General features: G+C 38.8%; 1 protein-coding gene across 1 annotated transcript in view; it reads left to right on the top strand.

The window, feature by feature from the left end:
* mtmr7b (myotubularin related protein 7b) overlaps window positions 1-21,682 on the top strand; it is a 60,921-nt gene that overhangs the window by 2,303 nt on the left and 36,936 nt on the right. The window contains exons 3-5 of the mRNA XM_039750931.1: window positions 9,065-9,227; window positions 9,716-9,873; window positions 21,230-21,358. Of these exons, the coding sequence (XP_039606865.1) occupies window positions 9,065-9,227; window positions 9,716-9,873; window positions 21,230-21,358 (450 nt within the window). The remainder of the gene's footprint in view (window positions 1-9,064; window positions 9,228-9,715; window positions 9,874-21,229; window positions 21,359-21,682) is intronic.

Raw genomic sequence — 21,682 nt, 5'->3', positions numbered from 1 at the left:
TCTATCTTTTTTTAGGAAACACTGGTAAATAAACTTGTCAATCTATGTTGGATTGAAAAGCTTATTGTAAATAAAATATTCATATCTGCTTACCTGCAAAAGAAACTGCAGTGCAAGATATATTTTCAGTTGTATTTATAGATGAAATGTTATGTCAGTGTAATAGTTCAAAATACTTGATTTAAAATATGGTTCTAATTTTAGTTTATTTTAATGTGTGCACAATAATATGTTATGTTATTTGCATGTCTCCTACAGAGTTGTGATAGTACGTGACAGGCTAGATAATAAATCCAAGAGCTACTCGGCAAATACAACACCATACAATAAATACATCATTGGTTTATATGTTAATAAGGAAACCACACAACAGTAGATATACTCGGAACCTCATGAGTGTGATGATTGATTGTGATGTTAATGAGCAACTGCTAAATAAACCATAGGGTTTACCTCAGGGTAACAGCTATGCCTGAACCTAGTGCTGTAAGTGCTATTAGTTGTATAGTATTTGCCAGAATAGAGGAGAGAAACTTGATTGTGCAGGATAGGTGAGATCGTTAATAATTCTGTTAGCCTTTCTAAGTAAGCATGTTTTTTACATGTCCTGAGAAAGAAAAGCTGTGCTCCAAACTACTTTAATGCATTCAATGCTAAAAAGGGAGGGATAGCCACTGGTATTATAAACAATGCTAGAATGCAGTGTCATTGCAGTATAAGTTGTTATTCTGAATATTAGATTTTTCTAATTTCAAGACTTGGCTAGTTGCTGGATAATTGTTAGTTATGTAAAAGAGGTGATGTACATTCTTTCTTTTTCACATCACTGTATCTTCCCATAACAGTAAGGCACGTGAAGTGGAGTGGTGTGCACTTCTTCCAAAATCATAGAGTGACTTCTCCTCATTGAGTATTTACTGAACTAATTTGGAGTAAAATGTTAGGCTTTAAAAATCTTCTCTTATCTGTCACTCTATATCCATCCTGTGTTCCTTCTCCTTTCATTCTGATAAATCGATTAGGTCTGTCAAGACTTGGACTACTAGATTTCATAACAGGATGTCACAAGAACGACCAAAGGACATTGAGAAGGTTTGGGGCAGCCACCCGTATAATTTTTCCCCATTTGCAAAATTGAGTCAAAAGAACAAATATGTTCACACGACTGAGTCCAAAACAGGACTAATATACTGAAGGCAAGATGGTGGTTTTATAGGCCAGTAAGGGAAGTGATGTCATCAAGTCCGGAACCGGTTGCCCCAGAAACAGGCGGGATTTCCTGAGAATGGTCTGCAAGGGATTGAGAGAGAGAATTAGTACACTTTGCCACCCCCTAGCCCGGCATGGAATCACATTCATTCAAGCCCTTTAGTTGTCTCCTAAACACGCGTGTGTGACAGGGCCCCCCTCCCTCAGCCCAGACCCGTCGGGTCAGGCGACCTGTACCGAGAGGTCATGAACTCGAGAGAGGGCATCGATATTGGTATGGAGTGAGCCCTTCCGATGAACGAGTGAGAACTTATAAGATTGCAGATTAAGGACCCACCTAGTGACTCGAGGGTTAGACTCCTTGTGCAGGGCCATCCACTGTAAAGGTGCATGGTCCATGACAAGTGTAAACTCCCGACCCAGGAGGTATTACCTCAACTGTGTAATCACCCACTCGATCGCGAGAGCCTATCTCTCCACTGCCACATACCTAGTCTCCCGATCCAGCAGTTTCCAGCTCAGGAACATGACGGGGTGTTCGGCACCATTGACACTTTGGCTCAACACTGCTCCCTCACCCAGTGTCCGTAATACTGCTCAGACATGCTGCAAGTGTTCCTTCCAGGTGCTGGAATAGATGAAAACATCATCTAGATAGGCAGCACTATACGTGTTATGGGGTCAGAGCACTTTGTCCACCAGATGGTGGAAAGTCGCAGGAGCCCCATGTAACCCACATGATACTGCCAGTGTCCACTAGGGGTGCTAAACGCAGTCTTAGCCTTGGCGGAGTTCATTAAAGGAAACCTGCCAATACCCATTGGTCATGTCAAATGTGGTCAAATATTCCGCCTGTCCAAGCCTCTCAAGGAGGTCATCCACTCGAGGCATAGGATAAGCATCAAATTGGGAGACTTGATTAAGTCAACAGAAGTCATTGCAAAACCTCCAACCTCTGTCGGCCTTACTAACCAAGACTATTGGACTGGACCAGGGACTATAACTTTCCTCTATGACTCCTAAGTCCAGCATTGACTTGATTTCAAGCTCCACTTCAGCCTTCTTTGCCGCAGGAAGACAATAGGGGTGCTCTCGGACTATAACCCCGTGTGGGCAATCAGAGAGGTCATTCCGGGTTTATTGTCTACCACTTCCGGGACCAGCAAAATAACTGTTTTGAGCTCTCGCCTCTGTCGGGGATTCAAGTTAGATCCAAAGTTAAATGTATTGGTCTGAGCAAAAATTGAGCGGTGCTGTCCGGAGGAGGGATCGGGTGTCTTTTCTTCTACGGTTTCAGCAGATTCATGTGATATATCCAGTCACTCGGCTGACAATTGGACTGTTTCACCAAACAGTCGATGAGCCCTTTCCTCTCCTTAACATCGTATGGTCCCTGCCAATGGGGAAGTAGTTTAGAATGGGAGGTGGGAACCAACACCATGATGCGATCCCCCCGGTTGGAACTCCCGAAGCGTCGTGCCACTGGCAATGTCGTTAGTGACTTTTTAGTATAGGTTGAATTTTCTCAAATCTCTTGTGTAATTGCGCAATATACTGCAAAATATTAGTCAAGGGAAGAGCCTCTTCCCAGCCTTCTTTCAGAATGTCTAATATACCCCGGGGTTGTCGTCCATATAACAATTCAAATGGAGGGAACCCCGTTGAGGCTTGAGGGACTTCCCTGTAGGCAAAGAGTACGAGGGGGAGGAGCTAATCCCAATTCCTTCCTTCCCCGCTGAGCACCTTGCGAAGCATCTGTTTGAGAGTCTGGTTAAGTCTCTCCATTAGACCGTTGGTTTGAGGATGATATACCGTGGTCCTCAAGTGCTTAATCTTGAGTAAGTTGGCCATTTCCCCGAACTTCTCAGAGGTAAGCGGCCTCCCCTGGTCAGTAAGGACTTCTTTAGGGAAGCCAACTCACGCAAAGACCCCTACCAGTTCCCGTGCGATGGCTTTGGAAGTGGCTGAGCACAACGGAACAGCTTCTGGATACCGGGTCACATAAGCCATGAGGACTAATATATACTTATGTCCTTGGGCTGAGGGCTCTAGATGTCCCAGTATATCGAACCCTATTCTTTCGAACAGGACAGTAATCAAGGGAAGGGGAACGAGAGGAGCAAGGACTCTCCTAGAAATTTGCCGCAGCTGACACTCTGGACAAGAGATGCAGAATCGGCGAACCTCCTTGTTAATTCCTGGCCAGTAAAATCGGAGCTTGATATACTCCCAATGTTTTCTCAGCACCCAGTTGGCCTCCTAGGAGATGGGAGTGCGCTTACTCACAAATCTGCCGCTGGAAAGTTCGTGGAATCAGCAGCAACTTCTGACCCTCCCTCTTGTGTTCATTGACCGATATAATACATCATCCTCGATCACAAAGTGAGGGCCCTGTGGCATGGCCTGATGGGTGTCTTGACCGTTGACTAGAACGACTGCATTCTTTGTATACTTAAGGGAATCATCATTCCATTGTTCCCTTGTAAATGAGGCCGGGGTTTGTCTGAACTGAGTCATCCCACTTTGCCAAGATGCGGGCTGATGATATAACTATCTGCGACGGTCCAGGAACTCACTTGGCCTACCATATCTATCCCCGCTGGCTGATTACACTGTGTGGAGACAACCTGCGACGGGTTATTCCTGTCTGTTATTAGGCCTAGACCTAGATTAGTTTGGGGTTGGTCAGTGCTTCACTGCTTTTACTATCAGTCCAGTTCCGCCCGAGAATCACAGCAAAGGTAGGATTAGGGAGGACCGTAACGGTGAGTTTTTTAACTGATCCTCCCTGGCTGATGAGACATTGGGTGAATTTATAGAACCGGACGTCTCCGTGTACACAGGTTAAACTGGTTTTTACTTTCAACCACTGTCGCGGCAGTACATACCGGTGATCAACAATAGAGATGTTGCTGCTGGAATCAAAGAGGGCTTCTACCTTAAATCTGTTAACACTGACCACTCCCGTATGAGGCAATGACAGGGGGTTTGAAAGTGCACACAATACAACCCTCCATCTCCAGTTGCATGCCGCCTCGCTCCCGAGTAAAAGCCACGCCCGCAGAATCGGGGATTCCGGTGCAAACTCTGGTTTATGCCGAGGAGGCAGATTAGGAGGGATGTAATCACTGTAGCGTCCGCTAAAGGACTACTCTGCTCTCCCAAATTGCAAGGCCTTCCTAGCTGTTTCCACGAGCTTGATGAGCTCGTCCATAGAGTTAAATTCTCCCCAGACTGGCTGGGTGAAATGGATGGGAAGGTTGCTCATTAATAGGAAGCAGGTTACCTTTTTTTACTAATGTGAAGATGGAGCACTCGGTGGGCCTTAACCATCCTGCCACTATTTCCCAAAGAGCATCAGTCTGCTTTTGGGTGGAACGCTCAGGATCTAGCTTCCACGCCTGCAAGATCCTCACCTGCTAGTCTGGGGAAGCCCCGTTTTGCTCCGGGGTGGAAAGCTCTCTTCTCCGAGAGACATTAATAAGTCCCTGTGACTTCCCCCACAGAGACCAGCCCATTTCTGTGTGTCCCAATGACACTCTCCCTACTTGTATTAGGTGGCCCGGAATTAGACAAAGGGAGCGAAGTCTGCACTGGTTCTTTCTGAAATCCGGGACAAATCCCCCACCTGGAAACTCGACCCCAGTACTCTCCCACCTGGTCATGATTCAGGTCCGGTCCCGTTCTTTTCAGGGTTTCTTTCAGCCTGCTGACTACGCCACTGTCACAAGAATGACCAAAAGACATTGAGAAGGTTTGGGGCAGCCACGCGTATAATTTTTCCCAGCTGCGAAATTGAGTCAAAAGAACAGACATGTTCACACAACTGAGTCCAAAACAGAACTAATATACTGAAGGCAAGATGGCGGTTTTATAGGCCAGTAAGGGATGTGATGTCATCAGGTCCGGAACCGGAAGTGACGCTGCTGGCTGCCCCAGAAACAGGCGGGATTTCCCAAGAATGGTCTGCAAGGGATTGAGAGAGAGAATTAGTACATTTTGCCACCCCCTGGCCCAGCGTGGAATCACATTCATTCAAGCCCTATAGTTATTTCCTAAGCACGCATGTATGAAAAGGTCTTATCCTCAAATTGCACAAATGGTACTTTAGAGCTTTTTTCTGTAATTTGTTGAGTGTTTTTATCAGATTAGTTTATGATTTTTTTCAGGGCTATTTGGGAATTATCAGTTTCGAGATGCAAATTAACCTAACGTTCAAATGCTTGTGATATGGAAGAAAACCAGTGAAGGACCTGGGGAAAATCTTCATTGGGGATATATATACTCTGTATTGAGAGCAACCAGTATGTGATTCAAGCCATGGTATCTGAGTCTTTGGGATGGCAGCTGCAACAGCTTTATGTCTTTGCAGCATGAATAAAATATCGTTAATAACCTCAGTTTGCAGATCAAAGCAAACTGAGTGTAACTGGAGTCCATAAACTCTACAGTCAACTTTTGTCACATCTGCAAACATTACTTGCAATACACAGGGTGTGTTGAAAAAGATATACTTGTGTAATTTATACCTTTCTAATAAAATGTGTATAATTTACATTATAGTGTCAGTGAAACTTCTTAATCTCTAACGCTTGCTTTGTTTCAGAGTGCATGTAGATCTTTCTTCTTTTACTCAATACGTTTCTATTACTTCAACTTCTACTGTATATGTCAGAAGTGACATCACTGGCAATGTTGTGAGTGACATCATTGAAAATTTTGGGAGTAACATTAGAGGTCTGCAGTAAATGAATTCTCAATTAGAGCAATCTTGTCAGGCATGTCAAACTTTCCAATGGTAATACTAACATTGACATTCATCCACAATAATTATTATTATCCACATTAGATATTTTTTGATATTTCTGAATATTGTTGTCAGTTGTCCAGAGCCTTACCGTGTACATTTTCCTTTATCTCTGTCTCCATTTAGGAGTCTCTCTTTATTCTTTGCCTTATTTGGTTAAGGCCATGGAGTGAGATGAACATTTTTGTGATGTATGGGGCTGCTGCTTTATCTAAATACATAGCAAAATCAAAATAAAAAAAGTTCTGTTAAGCACAAGAATTGATATTACGAAGATATCCACATTTCCTCTGGGATGAAAAGGAATCATGCAAGCAAAAAAGACATTAGTGATGAGCAAAACTAAAGTTCATTCATTAATGAAAAGATGTCAGAAAAGAGGTGTATATTGTAAAAACGTGAGATACATATTAATTAAAGATCCAATGAATATGCTGGACCTTTCCTATGTTTGAAGTGGACATTTTCTGTTGGTTTTAAAGTTTTTGTTTCACACTAAACTGCTGCCCTGTTTACCAGAAGTAAAGTAAAAATACAGACATTATAAAGTCTTTGTTATTAAGTTCAAAGCAGGGCAGGCAGGTTTTATTTTTTTCTATGTGTTTTTGCTTCTCCTAGTATAAATGCTTTCCTTGTTTTAAAGTGAAAACTCATAATGTTGCTTAATTAGAAAGTCTTTTTAACTGAAACAGATTTTTTATAAACTGTCTATTTTTTTCCCACTGTACATTCATTTTATTATTTTTAGTTATAAAATGTTTGAAGAGGGAATAGAAATAATATCTCAGACCCATACACCATTAATGTTCAAAAGATCAGAGTGTGGAAGAAAGTTGTAGTGCTTGAAGGATATACTGTGGGCTAGTTGTTTCCTGTACTTTGCCCAAGGCATTTCTGCCATGCCCAATTCATGAGTGCTGGTGGCATACAATGTACACTGAGAATTAGTTATTTCTAAGGCAGATCTGGCTGCCTGACCTTTTACATTTTATGACATGAAACACTAGGTGTACCACACCAAGGAGGAACATTTCCCTGGGGGCACCACTTGTTTAGGCATCACCTTGGAAGTGACTCCTCAATGGAATTTGTAAGTCTGCTGTTAATTTGTGTGACAGGCCCCAACAATTTTGTAACCAGTTTGGGGTATGGCTAAGTATCAGAAATATTTACTTTAGACAAGAAAGGGAAATTAGGTAATTTATTAAATACTTTCTGAGTTATGCAACTTTAATGCACCCTTGTGGCAGATTGTAACATACATACAGTACATACTGCACATACATACATACTTCACATACATATGTTCTGAGCTCTGCTTATTCCAATTAAGGGTCAAAATGACCCATCACAGAGCACACCCACCCAGCTCCTTTACACGGGACAATTTATAGTCCCCAATTAACCTAATTTGAATGTGTTTTTGTTTAAGGGAGGAAAACTAGGGAACTGGGATTATTGAACCTTGTCAGGAAGCCTTTCTAATTACTATAGTAAATATTGTCTTTTTGTTTGTTTTGGTTGACTTTCTCTGTTGTTTTATTATTCATATATATTTTCTCCTAGATACTCTTGTTTCCTATGACAGCCCAAAAACTTGCATGAAAGCTGATTGCTGTTTCTAAAATGTTCCAGTAGGAATAAGTGTGGAGGGATTTGTTTTTGTGATGGAAGGGTGCCATATCCAGGGCTGGTTCTTGCTTTGAACCTGATGCTTCAGTAGTATACTCTGATTCCTTATGCCTTGGTAGTGGATTAAGCAGGTTCAAAAAACAGAAACTGTGAAATTGTCTATGATACGCATATTATGTATGTGGGACTGAGTTTCTATGCACCATGTGATGACTTGCAATCCCATCCTGGAACTGCTGTCAGGTTTAGCTGAGTCATGTACTAAGAGTATGTTTAAGTGGTTTTAATAACTAATGGGTAAATGGATGGAAGAAAGACATTGGCGATGATTTTTAAAATAGTAAGATAATAGTCAAATGCAACCTAGCTTTCCCCATCTCTCATTTGTGTCATCTCTTGAGTTGATAGTGATACTGGCCAGCCTGAATGATGATACAGACAGCCCCACCAGAGCATTTCAACAACTGAGTGAGAGCTGGTAGAAGGATCTTTCAAATAAACGTTCAGAAGAAGAATTTTATTTAGCAATTCACAAAAACATTCAAGTTCAATATGGCATAATTCAAATGCATTTATTCATCATTCACATGTATCTAATATGAAATTGTCTGAAATATTTTCAGGGCAGGATTCAACCAGTTAGAGATGTCATCAAGAGCCAGCAACGCTAAGTCATATGTTTTAAGAATGTTGTAGACTTAAATAATTTTGGGCAACATATGTGTGAGTGTCCTGTGGTGGGCTGACACCCTGCCCGGGGTTTGTTTCCTGCCTTGTGCCCTGTATTGGCTGGGATTGGCTCCAGCAGACCCCCCGTGACCCTGTAGTTAGGATATAGCGGGTTGGAAAATGGATGGATGGATGGATGGATATCTCTTGGGTAGCCTCACATCTAAAAGTATTCCTAGTGCTTTAACAACAGCATTTGGAGTAATACCAGATGGTAGAAGATCAAGCTATGTAAAATCTATGTGATATCATATATCACACTTATTGCACAAAGACCAATTTACCTTCTGTACGTCAGTAGGAAGGAGATGTTCTATGTTATCTCAAAATGAAAAACAATATTCTTTTTATAAGGATCAGTAAAGACATTTTTCATAATTCAAAAATAATTAATTAATGTAATCATAAACTAAGTACTATGGGCTAGTATTGAACATTTTTGATGTTATTTTCGGTTTCATTCTGTATGAAGAGCTATTTTGGAAGAGGCTCTATTGTCCATAAAGCTTCTCTTCATACAAAGAATAATTGGAATCTAAAACAAATTATAGTGTCATACAGTTGAAGCAAATGCTGTGGTGTCACAAAAAATATCTGAACCACATATTGAAACAATTTAGCTGCTAGCTAGCCATCTTGATCATCGGAATAATTTTCCCATGTTATGTAAACTTGATTTCCTTTCAGGTGCTTTACAGCCAGATATGCACTCTGGAAAAACAGCCAACAACAGCCACTGGTTGTCCACTTTTGATTCGCTGCAAGAACTTCCAGGTCATTCTGTTCATCATTCCACAGGAGAAGGATTGTCATGATGTATACATTTCTTTGATCCGTTTATCTCGGCCAGGTAAGTGACAGATTTAGTTTGTTGCTTACTATGTTTTTTGAAAGTTTGCCTTTTGACATTGATTCTCAAATCGCAGCCTGAAATATTTCTTCATGTGTGTATTCCTTATAACCTTACCTGCATGTCATGTCACCTAAGTCTAAACCCACATCTTGGCTTGTTTTGCTTGCCAAGCATGTCAGGGCTTCACTTGACCTCTTTAGGAACCTTCTTACACCTCAGGTAACAAAAGAGGTTTGGCTTAGCAGGCGATTATTTCTGAAGTTACTCAGCAAGCTAAATGTTTTGAATTTTTACATCTTATTCCAATCCATATGCTGATGTGTTTAGGGAAGTAATCTCCTGAGGTAAACCTTGTAAAATGTCCACTAAGTGAAAAATTTATAATACCATGCTGTTGATAATGACACTGTAATAATATTGGAATATCTTGCTAATAGTATATTCTGTAGCTGTCCAAATAAAATTATCATTTTTTATCATTTCAGAGAAATATGAAGAGCTATATTGCTTTTCCTTTAATCCAAAAATAGACAAAGAGCAACGTGAACAAGCTTGGAATTTTTTAGACCTTAAAGCTGAATATAACCGAATGGGAGTGCCAAATTCTCTCTGGCAGCTTACTACTGTGAACCGGGACTATGGGGTATGAATTTTGTGCTACTGTTCTTTCTGAAATCTAGAATATGAGTCATATAATCTTATGCAAGAATAGGAAAGTACAAAAAAAATTCTGTGTTTATTGGCAAAATACAAAAAGTTGACATAAACACAAAGAAAACATTTGAATGAAACAAATTTAAAACAATCTGCTTTAACAGATAATAATCACTATTTGGCAACCATCACTACCTTCCTTTATCTACCATCTTTCTACCTTTCACTATTTTTCTCTTACCCAATCTCTTTAGATTTGCCTTTTTACCCTGTCCCCAAAAAGCCTTTACCATTAGTTACTTGCAGACTTTTAATCTTCTCCTGAGGTTACTTCTAAAAAAACCTGGGTATAAAATGTTCTCTCTCAGTATGCTTCTGAATTTTATATCTTATAAACACAGGGAAATTAAACTCATTTCCATGGGAACTACATGGTGCTATTTTAGGTCCTAAAGAATAAAGACCAGCTTTTTGCCAGTATCCCCAGACTCCACTGTTTAGAAATTATGGCAGCCCATTGTGCTGTCACTCTCTAACTACTTTAATACCTACTGGGCTACATGTCCTCTAGCTTCCTTGGGTTTTTTGTATATTTCCTCCCAATTTATAACTATCTAATTTAAACACTACCCACCTGCCCATCCGGGACACCCAATAAATAAATGGGAATTGCCATCCTTTAGCAATGCCATACCCACAAAAGATTTAATTATTAGTAAGTCACTGCTGATGCATGCTTTTGTCACTATCTTAACAACCTGATAGGCAGCGTACCTCTTTTGTATTGCTTTTTTTTGACTTCCAGTGACTTCCAACTGGACTATCCAATTTCAACCTTGACAGAACTCTGAATTCGATATACATGATTGTGTGTGTTTTTTTTATCGTGTAACTGTTGCTCTTAGCAATAATGACGCATTTTACAGCACTGTAAAATGTTTACAAGAATGAAGAAATTATTTAGTATAGGGCTGTGTGGATGCTAGGGGTCGCTGTTGACCAGTTGAACCCACAAGACAGATGTCCAAGACACACGTTTAAAACACCAAGAATAATTTCTTTAATAATATTGTTTAATAAAGTGCACAAAGCACCGCATACTCCACAATTCTTCCAATAATCACAATAATAACCACAATCTTCCACTCCCAGTAGCTCTGTTACACTCGCTTCCAACTCCGTCTCGACCTGCTGGGTTTCCCACAGTCCTTTTATAGTCCATTTACTGGAAGTACTCGTTCTCTGGGTCAAATGCCACATCGTCCTTCCTCAAATATCCCGGAAGTACTGCGGGCTTCCATCCTCGTGACTCTGAAGTACTTCTCGGTTGGCGTAACAGTAATAGTCCCCATGTTCTTGGTGAGCTCCCCCTGCTGGCACCCTTGGCACCCAGCAGGACTGAAGAAACTCCATGACCCATGCTGCCCTGTGGGAATCTGGGGAACCATTTTCGTCCAGGGGAGATGCCATCTAGCGTCCCAGGGGATGTAGTGCCCTGAAATGACTATTCTTCCTCTTTCTTTCAGTTGTGGGATGTCCCGTCTAGACTGAAACGCCGGCCGTCCATCACAGCTGTAAAGTGCCGTAATTAGAATTTGAATATATTACTATTAAGTCAATATTTAAATATATTCAAAGTAGGTTAAAAGTTTAAGTGCTGCTATATGTACATTTGAATTTAATGTGCCTTTGTATGTGTCATTATTATTACTTTTGCTTTTTTGTCCAACACTAGCAATTTATGTATTGATGCTCCTCCACAAAAACAGGAATTTCTGTAAATTGAAAGTGACACAATCAAAGATTAAAGTGAAACCAGGACACTTCACATGGCTGTAATGCAAATATGAAATCTATACAAAATCACAGTCCCTGCACCCTGCCTCATCGTCCAGCCCACTGCTCCACTATATGCCTTTTTTGGTTTTTGAGAGCAAAAGACATGAAGTCAATGTTCATCTATCTTATATATAAACTCTGCGTGTGGAAGTGTGTTTGTTTGTCCGGCCTGGAAGTGAGAGATGGAGTCAGGGTAAGGGTTCCACCTCCGAGGAAATGGAAAACTTGCTTAACCGCTAATAACACAAGCTGGGCGAGAACATCAGCAAAACGAAACCTCAGAAGAAAGACAAAGTCGCTTAGCCGCTAACATCAGCAAAATGGTATCCCTTTTACTTTTCCTTCCGCCACAAACGATGTGATCACATTGGCAAAGCGAATCCTCCTAGGAGAGAGATGCCCAGAGTAGTTCCTTTCAATTATCTGACATCTCTACATTTCAGTTTTCTTCTGACAATTTGAATAGTTTCTAGGACCCTGGACTTTTTACAACACGGACTTACTTACACGGCTAGTATTTTATACAAGTCGAGGCACAGTGAGTCTATGTTTCACAAAAGTACAAATGTTGCATTGTAATGATCTTTAAGTGTTCTCTCCTCATTATATTTTTTATACGGTGCAAATTTTTAATAACAGAAGCTTACAAATCCAGGTACTAAGTAAAAAAAATACTATACAACAAAATTTTAAAACAAAGCAAAAGAAGCATAGGTTATAGTCTTAAAAAAAACCAGCTTATAGAAGGTAGATTAAACATGTGGAGCAACCCCATTTTTATAAAATTTTCAGAGCAGGGTGGCGGTAGTCAGATTGAATAATTTAAAGAATATTATTTTCCTCCTTAACAGATGCATAAAAGTATAACACATGTAACCTTCATTTTTCATTTCACTTTTGTTTTAAGAATTGTGCTGCCAAGTCAGCAGCCTCCAAAAGACACATGTTGGTTGAGGTAGCTAAGTATGCTTTCCTAACACCAAAAATGCTTTTTAAAATGGAGATTTTAAAGCTGTTATAATAATCAGAGGAGAATCATAAATATGAGTTATTTTCCATTATGTTTAATGAGAAACTAAACCAGCTTTTGATTCTTATGATGAATGCTTAACAGTTTGAATATAAGTAAAACAACAGCAAATCAGGGATCTCAGGTTCAAAAATGAAACAAAACAGGATCAGGAGCAAAATAGTACTTTAAGTCACTGAATAAGTGTCTACAATCTGTTGTTAGTATATTCATTAAGCAAAAAGCAGAGCAGTGCAGTGGAAAAATGTGTCCAAACTAACAATTAAAAACTGCAAAAATGCTGAACATGGAAATGATGTACAAAAGTAGTGATCATCATGTATTCTTTTTATTTACTTCTTTTTATACTCAATTCTTATACCCTTTCCAAATTATAAATATTTCCAATAAAATTTTACAAATGAGCTCACATAATTTAATCTTTTTGGCATTCCTATTTATGAATAACAAAAATCCGACAATGGGCGGAATGATTTTTTAAATCAAATTCTTTTAGATACAGTGTATGCAGTTAAGTCCGTCCTCTACTCAGTTCTGACTTTCCCAGCCAGTTTTTTCCACATTCTAAAAAAATTTAGCATCAAGGTGACTGCAAAATGATGAAAATACTAAAATAATTATGGAGAAAAGGGATACTAGAGTGTATTAGATGTAAACATATAGTACTGGGCAGGACTCCGTTCTGCCTTTAGAACAAATTTAATTTTTCCAGGCATGAACTCAGCAAAGAGCTGGAAATCTTTTTTGGGGGGATTTTAGTGCACATTGACTGGATAATATTGCATAGTTCTGAAATTTTGTCAAACATACATGCTTCTGTCTTCCTTTTCCGCTCAATCACAAAGCAGCTCTGTTGGATTGACCTGGAGATCGTGCAAGCCATTGGAGTAAAATGAAGTCCTATTTTCTCGAACCAGTGTAATATAATGAATGCTTTGTCCCAGGGTGCATTAGCCTTTTAATTATCCAGTTCACAAAGGGTCTAGTTTGGTTTTAAAGGGATGCGCATGGTCAGAAATTTTATGAATGATTTAGCATTCAAATGATACTCATTTGGTGTTAAATGGCCTAATATGTACCAAGAAAGCATTCCCCACATCACTATAATACAGTCACCAACCTATATAGATTACACAGTTTAACAGAAATTATGATTGGTCAGACTAGGTGACATTTTTCCAATCTTCAATCATTTTGTTTTTGTGATCAAGATAGCATCATTATCTTACTGCCCACAGAGTGGAGAGAAACCTGGTATGGTCCTCTGCTACTTTAGCCATTGTGTTTCCAGGTCCAACACACAGTATGTTTAAAGATGTCCTTCTGCACACCATTGTTGTAAAAAACTGTTATATAGGTATTTGTGTCCTTGAGCAATCCTGGCTGTTTTCTTCTAACCTCTTAGGTTAACAGGATGTTTTTCCCATATAATTGATGCTCACTGGATGTTTTTTTTTTTTTGTTTGTTAATGATGTTTCATCTTTGAAAAAACACTGTAGTTTATAAAAATCCCAGGAGGACAGCTCTTTTTTTTAGCATTTTATTGAATTTTTTGAAACCAAATAATATTCCATACAAGCAAGTCAAATTTTACAGAACTAAGTTCCAGTCAAATCAACCTCCACCCATGAGAAACAGAGCTAGGCCAACAGAGTAAAACTTTAATAATAGGAAAAATAAATAAATACAATAAAATAAGATAAAAAAGGGAAGAGAATCTGCTTCCTCAATCTAAATCCTTATTCTAAAATGTTATTAATTAGATCCTGCCAGGTTTTTAAAAGATTTTGCACAGATCCTCTAATTTCAAATAATATACTGTATAACATCAGTTTAAAGTAAAAGAGATAAATTAGGTTTCCTCCAGTTGAGCAAGATAAGTCTACATGCCAATAGGGAAGTAAAGGCAATTACAATTTGTTTGTCCTTCTCCACCTTAAGCCCATCTAGAAGTACACCAAACACAGCAGTTAATGGATTAGGAGAGATTATGGCAACAATGCCATCTGGAAGGCATTTAAAGATTTTGGTCCAAAATAATGTTAATTTGGTGCAGGCCCAAAACATATGATCCAATGAGGCTGGAACTTGATTACAACGCTCACAGGCCATATCTTGCCCTTGAAAATTTTTGGACAATTTTAAACTGATTTAATCCAGAATGTTTTCTAAACTTTAAAATCTGTATACAGTGGTGTGAAAAACTATTTGCCCCCTTCCTGATTTCTTATTCTTTTGCATGTTTGTCACACAAAATGTTTCTGATCATCAAACACATTTAACCATTAGTCAAATATAACACAAGTAAACACAAAATGCAGTTTTTAAATGATGGTTTTATTATTTAGGGAGAAAAAATCCAAACCTACATGGCCCTGTGTGAAAAAGTAATTGCCCCTTGTTAAAAAATAACCTAACTGTGGTGTATCACACCTGAGTTCAATTTCCGTAGCCAACCCCAGGCCTGATTACTGCCACACCTGTTTCAATCAAGAAATCACTTAAATAGGAGCTGCCTGACACAGAGAAGTAGACCAAAAGCACCTCAAAAGCTAGACATCATGCCAAGATCCAAAGAAATTCAGGAACAAATGAGAACAGAAGTAATTGAGATCTATCAGTCTGGTAAAGGTTATAAAGCCATTTCTAAAGCTTTGGGACTCCAGCGAACCACAGTGAGAGCCATTATCCACAAATGGCAAAAACATGGAACAGTGGTGAACCTTCCCAGGAGTGGCCAGCAGACCAAAATTACCCCAAGAGCGCAGAGACGACTCATCCGAGAGGTCACAAAAGACCCCAGGACAACGTCTAAAGAACTGCAGGCCTCACTTGCCTCAATTAAGGTCAGTGTTCACGACTCCACCATAGAAAGAGACTGGGCAAAAACGGCCTGCATGGCAGATTTCCAAGACGCAAACCACTGTTAAGCAAAAAGAACATTAGGGCTCGTTTCAATTTTGCTAAGAAACATCTCAATGATTGCCAAGACTTTTGGAAAAATACCTTGTGGACTGATGAGACAAAAGTTGAACTTTTTGGAAGGCAAATGTCCCGTTACATCTGGCGTAAAAGGAACACAGCATTTCAGAAAAAGAACATCATACCAACAGTAAAATATGGTGGTGGTAGTGTGATGGTCTGGGGTTGTTTTGCTGCTTCAGGACCTGGAAGGCTTGCTGTGATAGATGGAACCATGAATTCTACTGTCTACCAAAAATCCTGAAGGAGAATGTCCGCCATCTGTTCGTCAACTCAAGCTGAAGCGATCTTGGGTGCTGCAACAGGACAATGACCCAAAACACACCAGCAAATCCACCTCTGAATGGCTGAAGAAAAACAAAATGAAGACTTTGGAGTGGCCTAGTCAAAGTCCTGACCTGAATCCAATTGAGATGCTATGGCATGACCTTAAAAAGGTGGTTCATGCTAGAAAACCCTCAAATAAAGCTGAATTACAACAATTCTGCAAAGATGAGTGGGCCATAATTCCTCCAGAGCGCTGTAAAAGACTCATTGCAAGTTATCGCAAACGCTTGATTGCAGTTATTGCTGCTAAGGGTGGCCCAACCAGTTATTAGGTTCAGGGGGCAATTACTTTTTCACACAGGGCCATGTAGGTTTGGATTTTTTATCTCCTAAATAATAAAAACCATCATTTAAAAACTGCATTTTGTGTTTACTTGTGTTATATTTGACTAATGGTTAAATGTGTTTGATGATCAGAAACATTTTGTGTGACAAACATGCAAAAGAATAAGAAATCAGGAAGGGGGCAAATAGTTTTTTACACCACTGTATGTTTGAGAGGGTGGAAAAGGTGGTTATCATGGAGAGGTGCCACAGATAAAAGTTTCTCTATCTTGGAGTACTTCCTACATTGTTTCTTATTCTGAGTCAATGAAGCACAATTAGGTTGTTAGTATATTGGTGATAACTTGTATTTTTTTGGTTGTACAAAGCCAGGAATATAAAGGAAGTACTGCAGGATTTTATTTCTATTGCAGACCAAGTCTGTGTATGTTCATTTATTTGTGTCAATGTCCAGGTTTTTATAACTTGTATATTTGCCGCCCAGTAATAAAATTGAAAGTTAGGTAGAGCCATGTCACCTTCTGCCTTTGTAGGGTCGCCCTTTGTATATGTGGATGTTTTTGAATTCCAAATAAATGACTTTAAGATTGAATATAACTTCTTAATGATGAAAATGATTTATTTGTGTATTTTGGATTGCTTTGAAATAGAAAAAGGAGGTTAGGAAGGATATCCATCTTGACAGTGTTAATTCTTCCAGCTAAATTGAGATGAAGGATAGACTATCTGTGCAAATCTTGCTTAAGTCATTCCATACAGACAAAAAAAGTTTGTTGGTAAAGAGCTTTTTGTTTATTTGTGAATTTTACCCATGGGTATTTAAACTGATCTGCGATGATAAAAGGGAAGGTGTCCAATCTAATGTTTTGTGCAACATAGTCCACTGGAAAGAGCACACTTTTATTCAAATTAATTCTGAGACCATGAATACTTTGAAATTCTGTTAATGCTGTTAGGACTGCAGGCACAGCATTTTCTCAATCCTTCTAGCTAGGACTTTAGAGAGTATCGTAACATCATTATTCAAAAGTGAGATTGGTCTGTATGATGCACATTGTAGTAAGTCCTGATTTTGCTTAGGAAAAATGGTAATTAATGCTTGCCAAAAGTTTGAGGTAGAATTTTATTGTCTCTAGCTTCTGTAAATGTTGCTAATAAAAGATCTGAGAATTTTTTGTAAAATTCAACAGGGTTATCACGGCACTCATTAGGGCCTGCTGCGTTCCCACTCTGAAGTGAGTTAATAGTATCTAGTAATTCTGCAAGTGCCAGAGGTTTATCCAGTTTTGTCTCTGTCTGTGTTGGTAATTACTGGTATTGCATTGCAAATTTCCTGCTTGTGGATTTGTTGAGCTAAGATATTATTGGCCTTCTCACCATGTTCATAGTAATGATGTCTTGATTTAAAAATGAGTTGCTCTGTTTCTTTAGTTGTCAAAAGGTTGAGTTTTGTATGCAGAGCCTGTCTTTCTCTATGAAGTGCCTCATTTGGACACCTTTCATGTTCTTGATCTATCCTGGTAATTTCACTGATTAGCTCTGATACCTTCTTGCTTTCTGATTTATTTTTGTGGGGAAGATGTCAAATAATCTGTCCTCTTAAGAAAGCCTTCAGAGCTTTTCAGACTTTTCCTGCAGAGACCTCTATGAATGTATTTGTCTGTAAAAAATCGATTTGCTTACATATAAATTCTGCACAGTTCTTGTCTGCTAATATAAATAGGTTAAGACAGCAGCTGCGAGATGAGTATGTGGGGCATAGTGATTTGAGCTCCATTATCAAAGGGGCATGGTCGGAGATAACTATAGCGTCATACTTACAAGATTTAATCGTAGGCAAGAAATTGTTATCTATAAAGAAATAATCATTTCTTGAGTAACAGTGATGCACTCGTGAGTTGAAAGAATATGCTCTTGAGTTTGGGTTTAGAAATATCCTGGGGTCTGATAAGTTGTGATCAATTTCAAACTGTGTAATTGTTTTTGCAGTGTTAGATGTCATAGCCTCTGTGGCAAAAGACCTGCCTAGGTCTGGATTTAAAACGCAATTTTAGTCATCAGTCATTATCATTTTATGAGTGTTTACATTGGAAATAGATGCAAATACATTTTTCGCTGAAGTCCCTATCATCCATGATGGGTGCATAGATATTTATCAAAATCACTTTACAGTTAAATAAATTACCCATGATGATCACGTATCTCCCTTCAGAATCAGATTCTACATCTGATACTGCAAATGAGATTGTTCTATGTATAAGAATTCCCACACCTCTAGTTTTTTTCTGTAAACCTGGAATGGAATATTTTTGAGCTACTGGAAACCACCCTGTCTTGTGCCAACAAATATACTTTTGACTAAGTCACTTAAGTCCTTCATGTTGCCCATTCTAATGTTTGATTAAACAACAACTAAATTGCTTGTTTGTGTCTATACCCTCTGTATATTGAGTGGCAGTTACATGGTTGGCTGTTTGGAGGAGCAGAGTGTTTGCATTAATGAGTGGAAATCTTGATTAACTGTATTGAAAGTTAGACCATTTCTAATTTTAATAGCATTTAAAATTAATAGCATTTAGATAGCTTTTGTGTTTGTTAAATTATTTTATAACAATGAATCATATCCAAAAATCGCAGTGATGATAACATTTAATTACAGAAGTTAGTCGAGTACATGAAATACATGTTTTTAATAGCATTTTAGCAGTATCATGTAGTAATTGAACCAAAATAAAATTGTGGTGGCCAAAATAGCTTTTACTGATAGTGACACAAGGTGCCAGCTCAAGTGATGTAATATCAAGTCAGAAAGTCTGTGTATGGTATAACATTTATATGCGTTCAGGGGCTTTGCTAACAATCACATTTTCCTTTATTAAACATTTTTATTACTGTGAGTCATATTCATAAATAACAGTGATGATAGAATGTAATTACAAGTGCTAATAGAGTACATTAAATGCATGCCTTTTAACAGCACTTTACAAAGTCATGTAGTCTAATACATTGGCTGATGGTAGCTCTGCACCATTCATAGACAGCTGATTCGAATTCAAGGTATGTAAAAATGGCATCAATGTACACTCACCTAAAGGATTATTAGGAACACCTGTTCAATTTCTCATTAATGCAATTATCTAATCAACCAATCACATGGCAGTTGCTTCAATGCATTTAGAGGTGTGATCCTGGTCAAGACAATCTCCTGAACTCCAAACTGAATGTCAGAATGGGAAAGAAAGGTGATTTAAGCAATTTTGAGTGTAACATGGTTGTTGGTGCCAGACGGGCCGGTCTGAGTATTTCACAATCTACTCAGTTACTGGGATTTTCACACACAACCATTTCTAGGGTTTACAAAGAATGGTGTGAAAAGGGAAAAACATCCAGTATGCGGCAGTCCTGTGGGCGAAAATGCCTTGTTGATGCTAGAGGTCAGAGGAGAATGGGCCGACTGATTCAAGCTGATAGAAGAGCAATTTTGACTGAAATAACCACTCGTTACAACCGAGGTATGCAGCAAAGCATTTGTGAAGCCACAACACGCACAACCTTGAGGCGGATGGACTACAACAGCAGAAGACCCCTCCCGGTACCGCTCATCTCCACTACAAATAGGAAAAAGAGGCTACAATTTGCACAAGCTCACCAAAATTGGACAGTTGAAGACTGGAAAAATGTTGCCTGGTCTGATGAGTCTCGATTTCTGTTGAGACATTCAAATGGTAGAGTCAGAATTTGGCGTAAACAGAATGAGAACATGGATCCATCATGCCTTGTTACCACTGTGCAGGCTGGTGGTGGTGGTGTAATGGTGTGGGGGATGTTTTCTTGGCACACTTTAGGCCCCTTAGTGCCAATTGGGCATCGTTTAAATGCCACGGGCTACCTGAGCATTGTTTCTGACCATGTCCATCCCTTCATGACCACCATGTACCCATCCTCTGATGGCTACCTACAGCAGGATAATGCACCATGTCACAAAGCTTGAATCATTTCAAATTGGCTTCTTGAACATGACAATGAGTTCACTGTACTAAAATGGCCCCACAGTCACCAGATCTCAACCCAATAGAGCATCTTTGGGATGTGGTGGAAAGGAGCTTCGTGCCCTGGATGTGCATCCCACAAATCTCCATCAACTGCAAGATGCTATCCTATCAATATGGGCCAACATTTGTAAAGAATGCTTTCAGCACCTTGTTGAATCAATGCCACGTAGAATTAAGGCAGTTCTGAAGGCGAAAGGGGGTCAAACACCATATTAGTATGGTGTTCCTAATAATCCTTTAGGTGAGTGTATGTCCTAGTGTTACTTGTTAGTTGTAGAACTGAATCATAGCATGCAGTGAGGCTGTTTTTATTGTAACATACTGTAAATATTGAGTACATACTGTATTAGTTCTGTGCGTTATGCTTACAGATGAACACTTACATAGTTACTTTCTTTTTACATTCATTTCTAAATAAGTGACTTTTTTTTTACTTTTATGGTTCAAGCAGCAGGAGAAGTGAGTTTGTGTATCAGTGGTGCAGATTGCGTGCACCACTCTAAGTACTTGACTAACTTGTATAAGACATTCAACATTTGTATTTTTGTATCTGTTAGAGAAAATCTTAATAAAAAGAATAAGTGTACCAGATTGTCTCATATATTCAGAGAGTCAGATAAACAGAAAGTCACAACGACAGTTGGTGCTTTTTTCATCATATGTGAACATACTTAAAAATAACAAACAGGCTGTGTAAAATGATATGCCATGCTTTTTGCTGTGTCTGGCTTTAGGTAACCTTACTGTATTCATTCTAGTTAACAAGCAGTGTAAATTACTTATAATTGTCTCTTTATACTGATTCATATTGTCATTTATATTTTTCCAGGTATGTGATACATACCCAACTGAAATTTATGTACCAAAATCAGCTACACCTCCCATTATTGTAGGAAGTTCAAAGTTCAGAAGCAGGGGGCGTTTTCCAGCACTTTCATACTATAACCAAGGCAATCATGTAAGTATGTGATATTTTTAATACCTCTTCCATTTTATGTGTTATTTTTCTACTCCCTTCGCTTTACTACAATAAGAAGTCCTATAACTCCTTATGTAACTTGCTGTTATGGGTATCGTATATTATATGTATATATAGTATAATGTATATTTATTAATTTATTTAATGATTTTATTTTGTGATTTGTTTAATTTTAATATTATTATTTTGTACATGCTTGTTATTTTATTTTTTGTGTGTGTGTTTTTTTTGTGGTATTCTCCCTGCTGTATTAAACATCCCTTGTAATAAAGCCCTTCTGGCTTTATTTTTTGCAGCCTTGGT

This window comes from Polypterus senegalus, chromosome 4 (assembly GCF_016835505.1).
Source record: "Polypterus senegalus isolate Bchr_013 chromosome 4, ASM1683550v1, whole genome shotgun sequence".
Lineage (NCBI taxonomy): Eukaryota > Metazoa > Chordata > Cladistia > Polypteriformes > Polypteridae > Polypterus > Polypterus senegalus.
The sequence above is the reverse complement of the archived record's forward strand: the minus strand, read 5'-3'. Positions and strand labels throughout refer to the sequence as shown.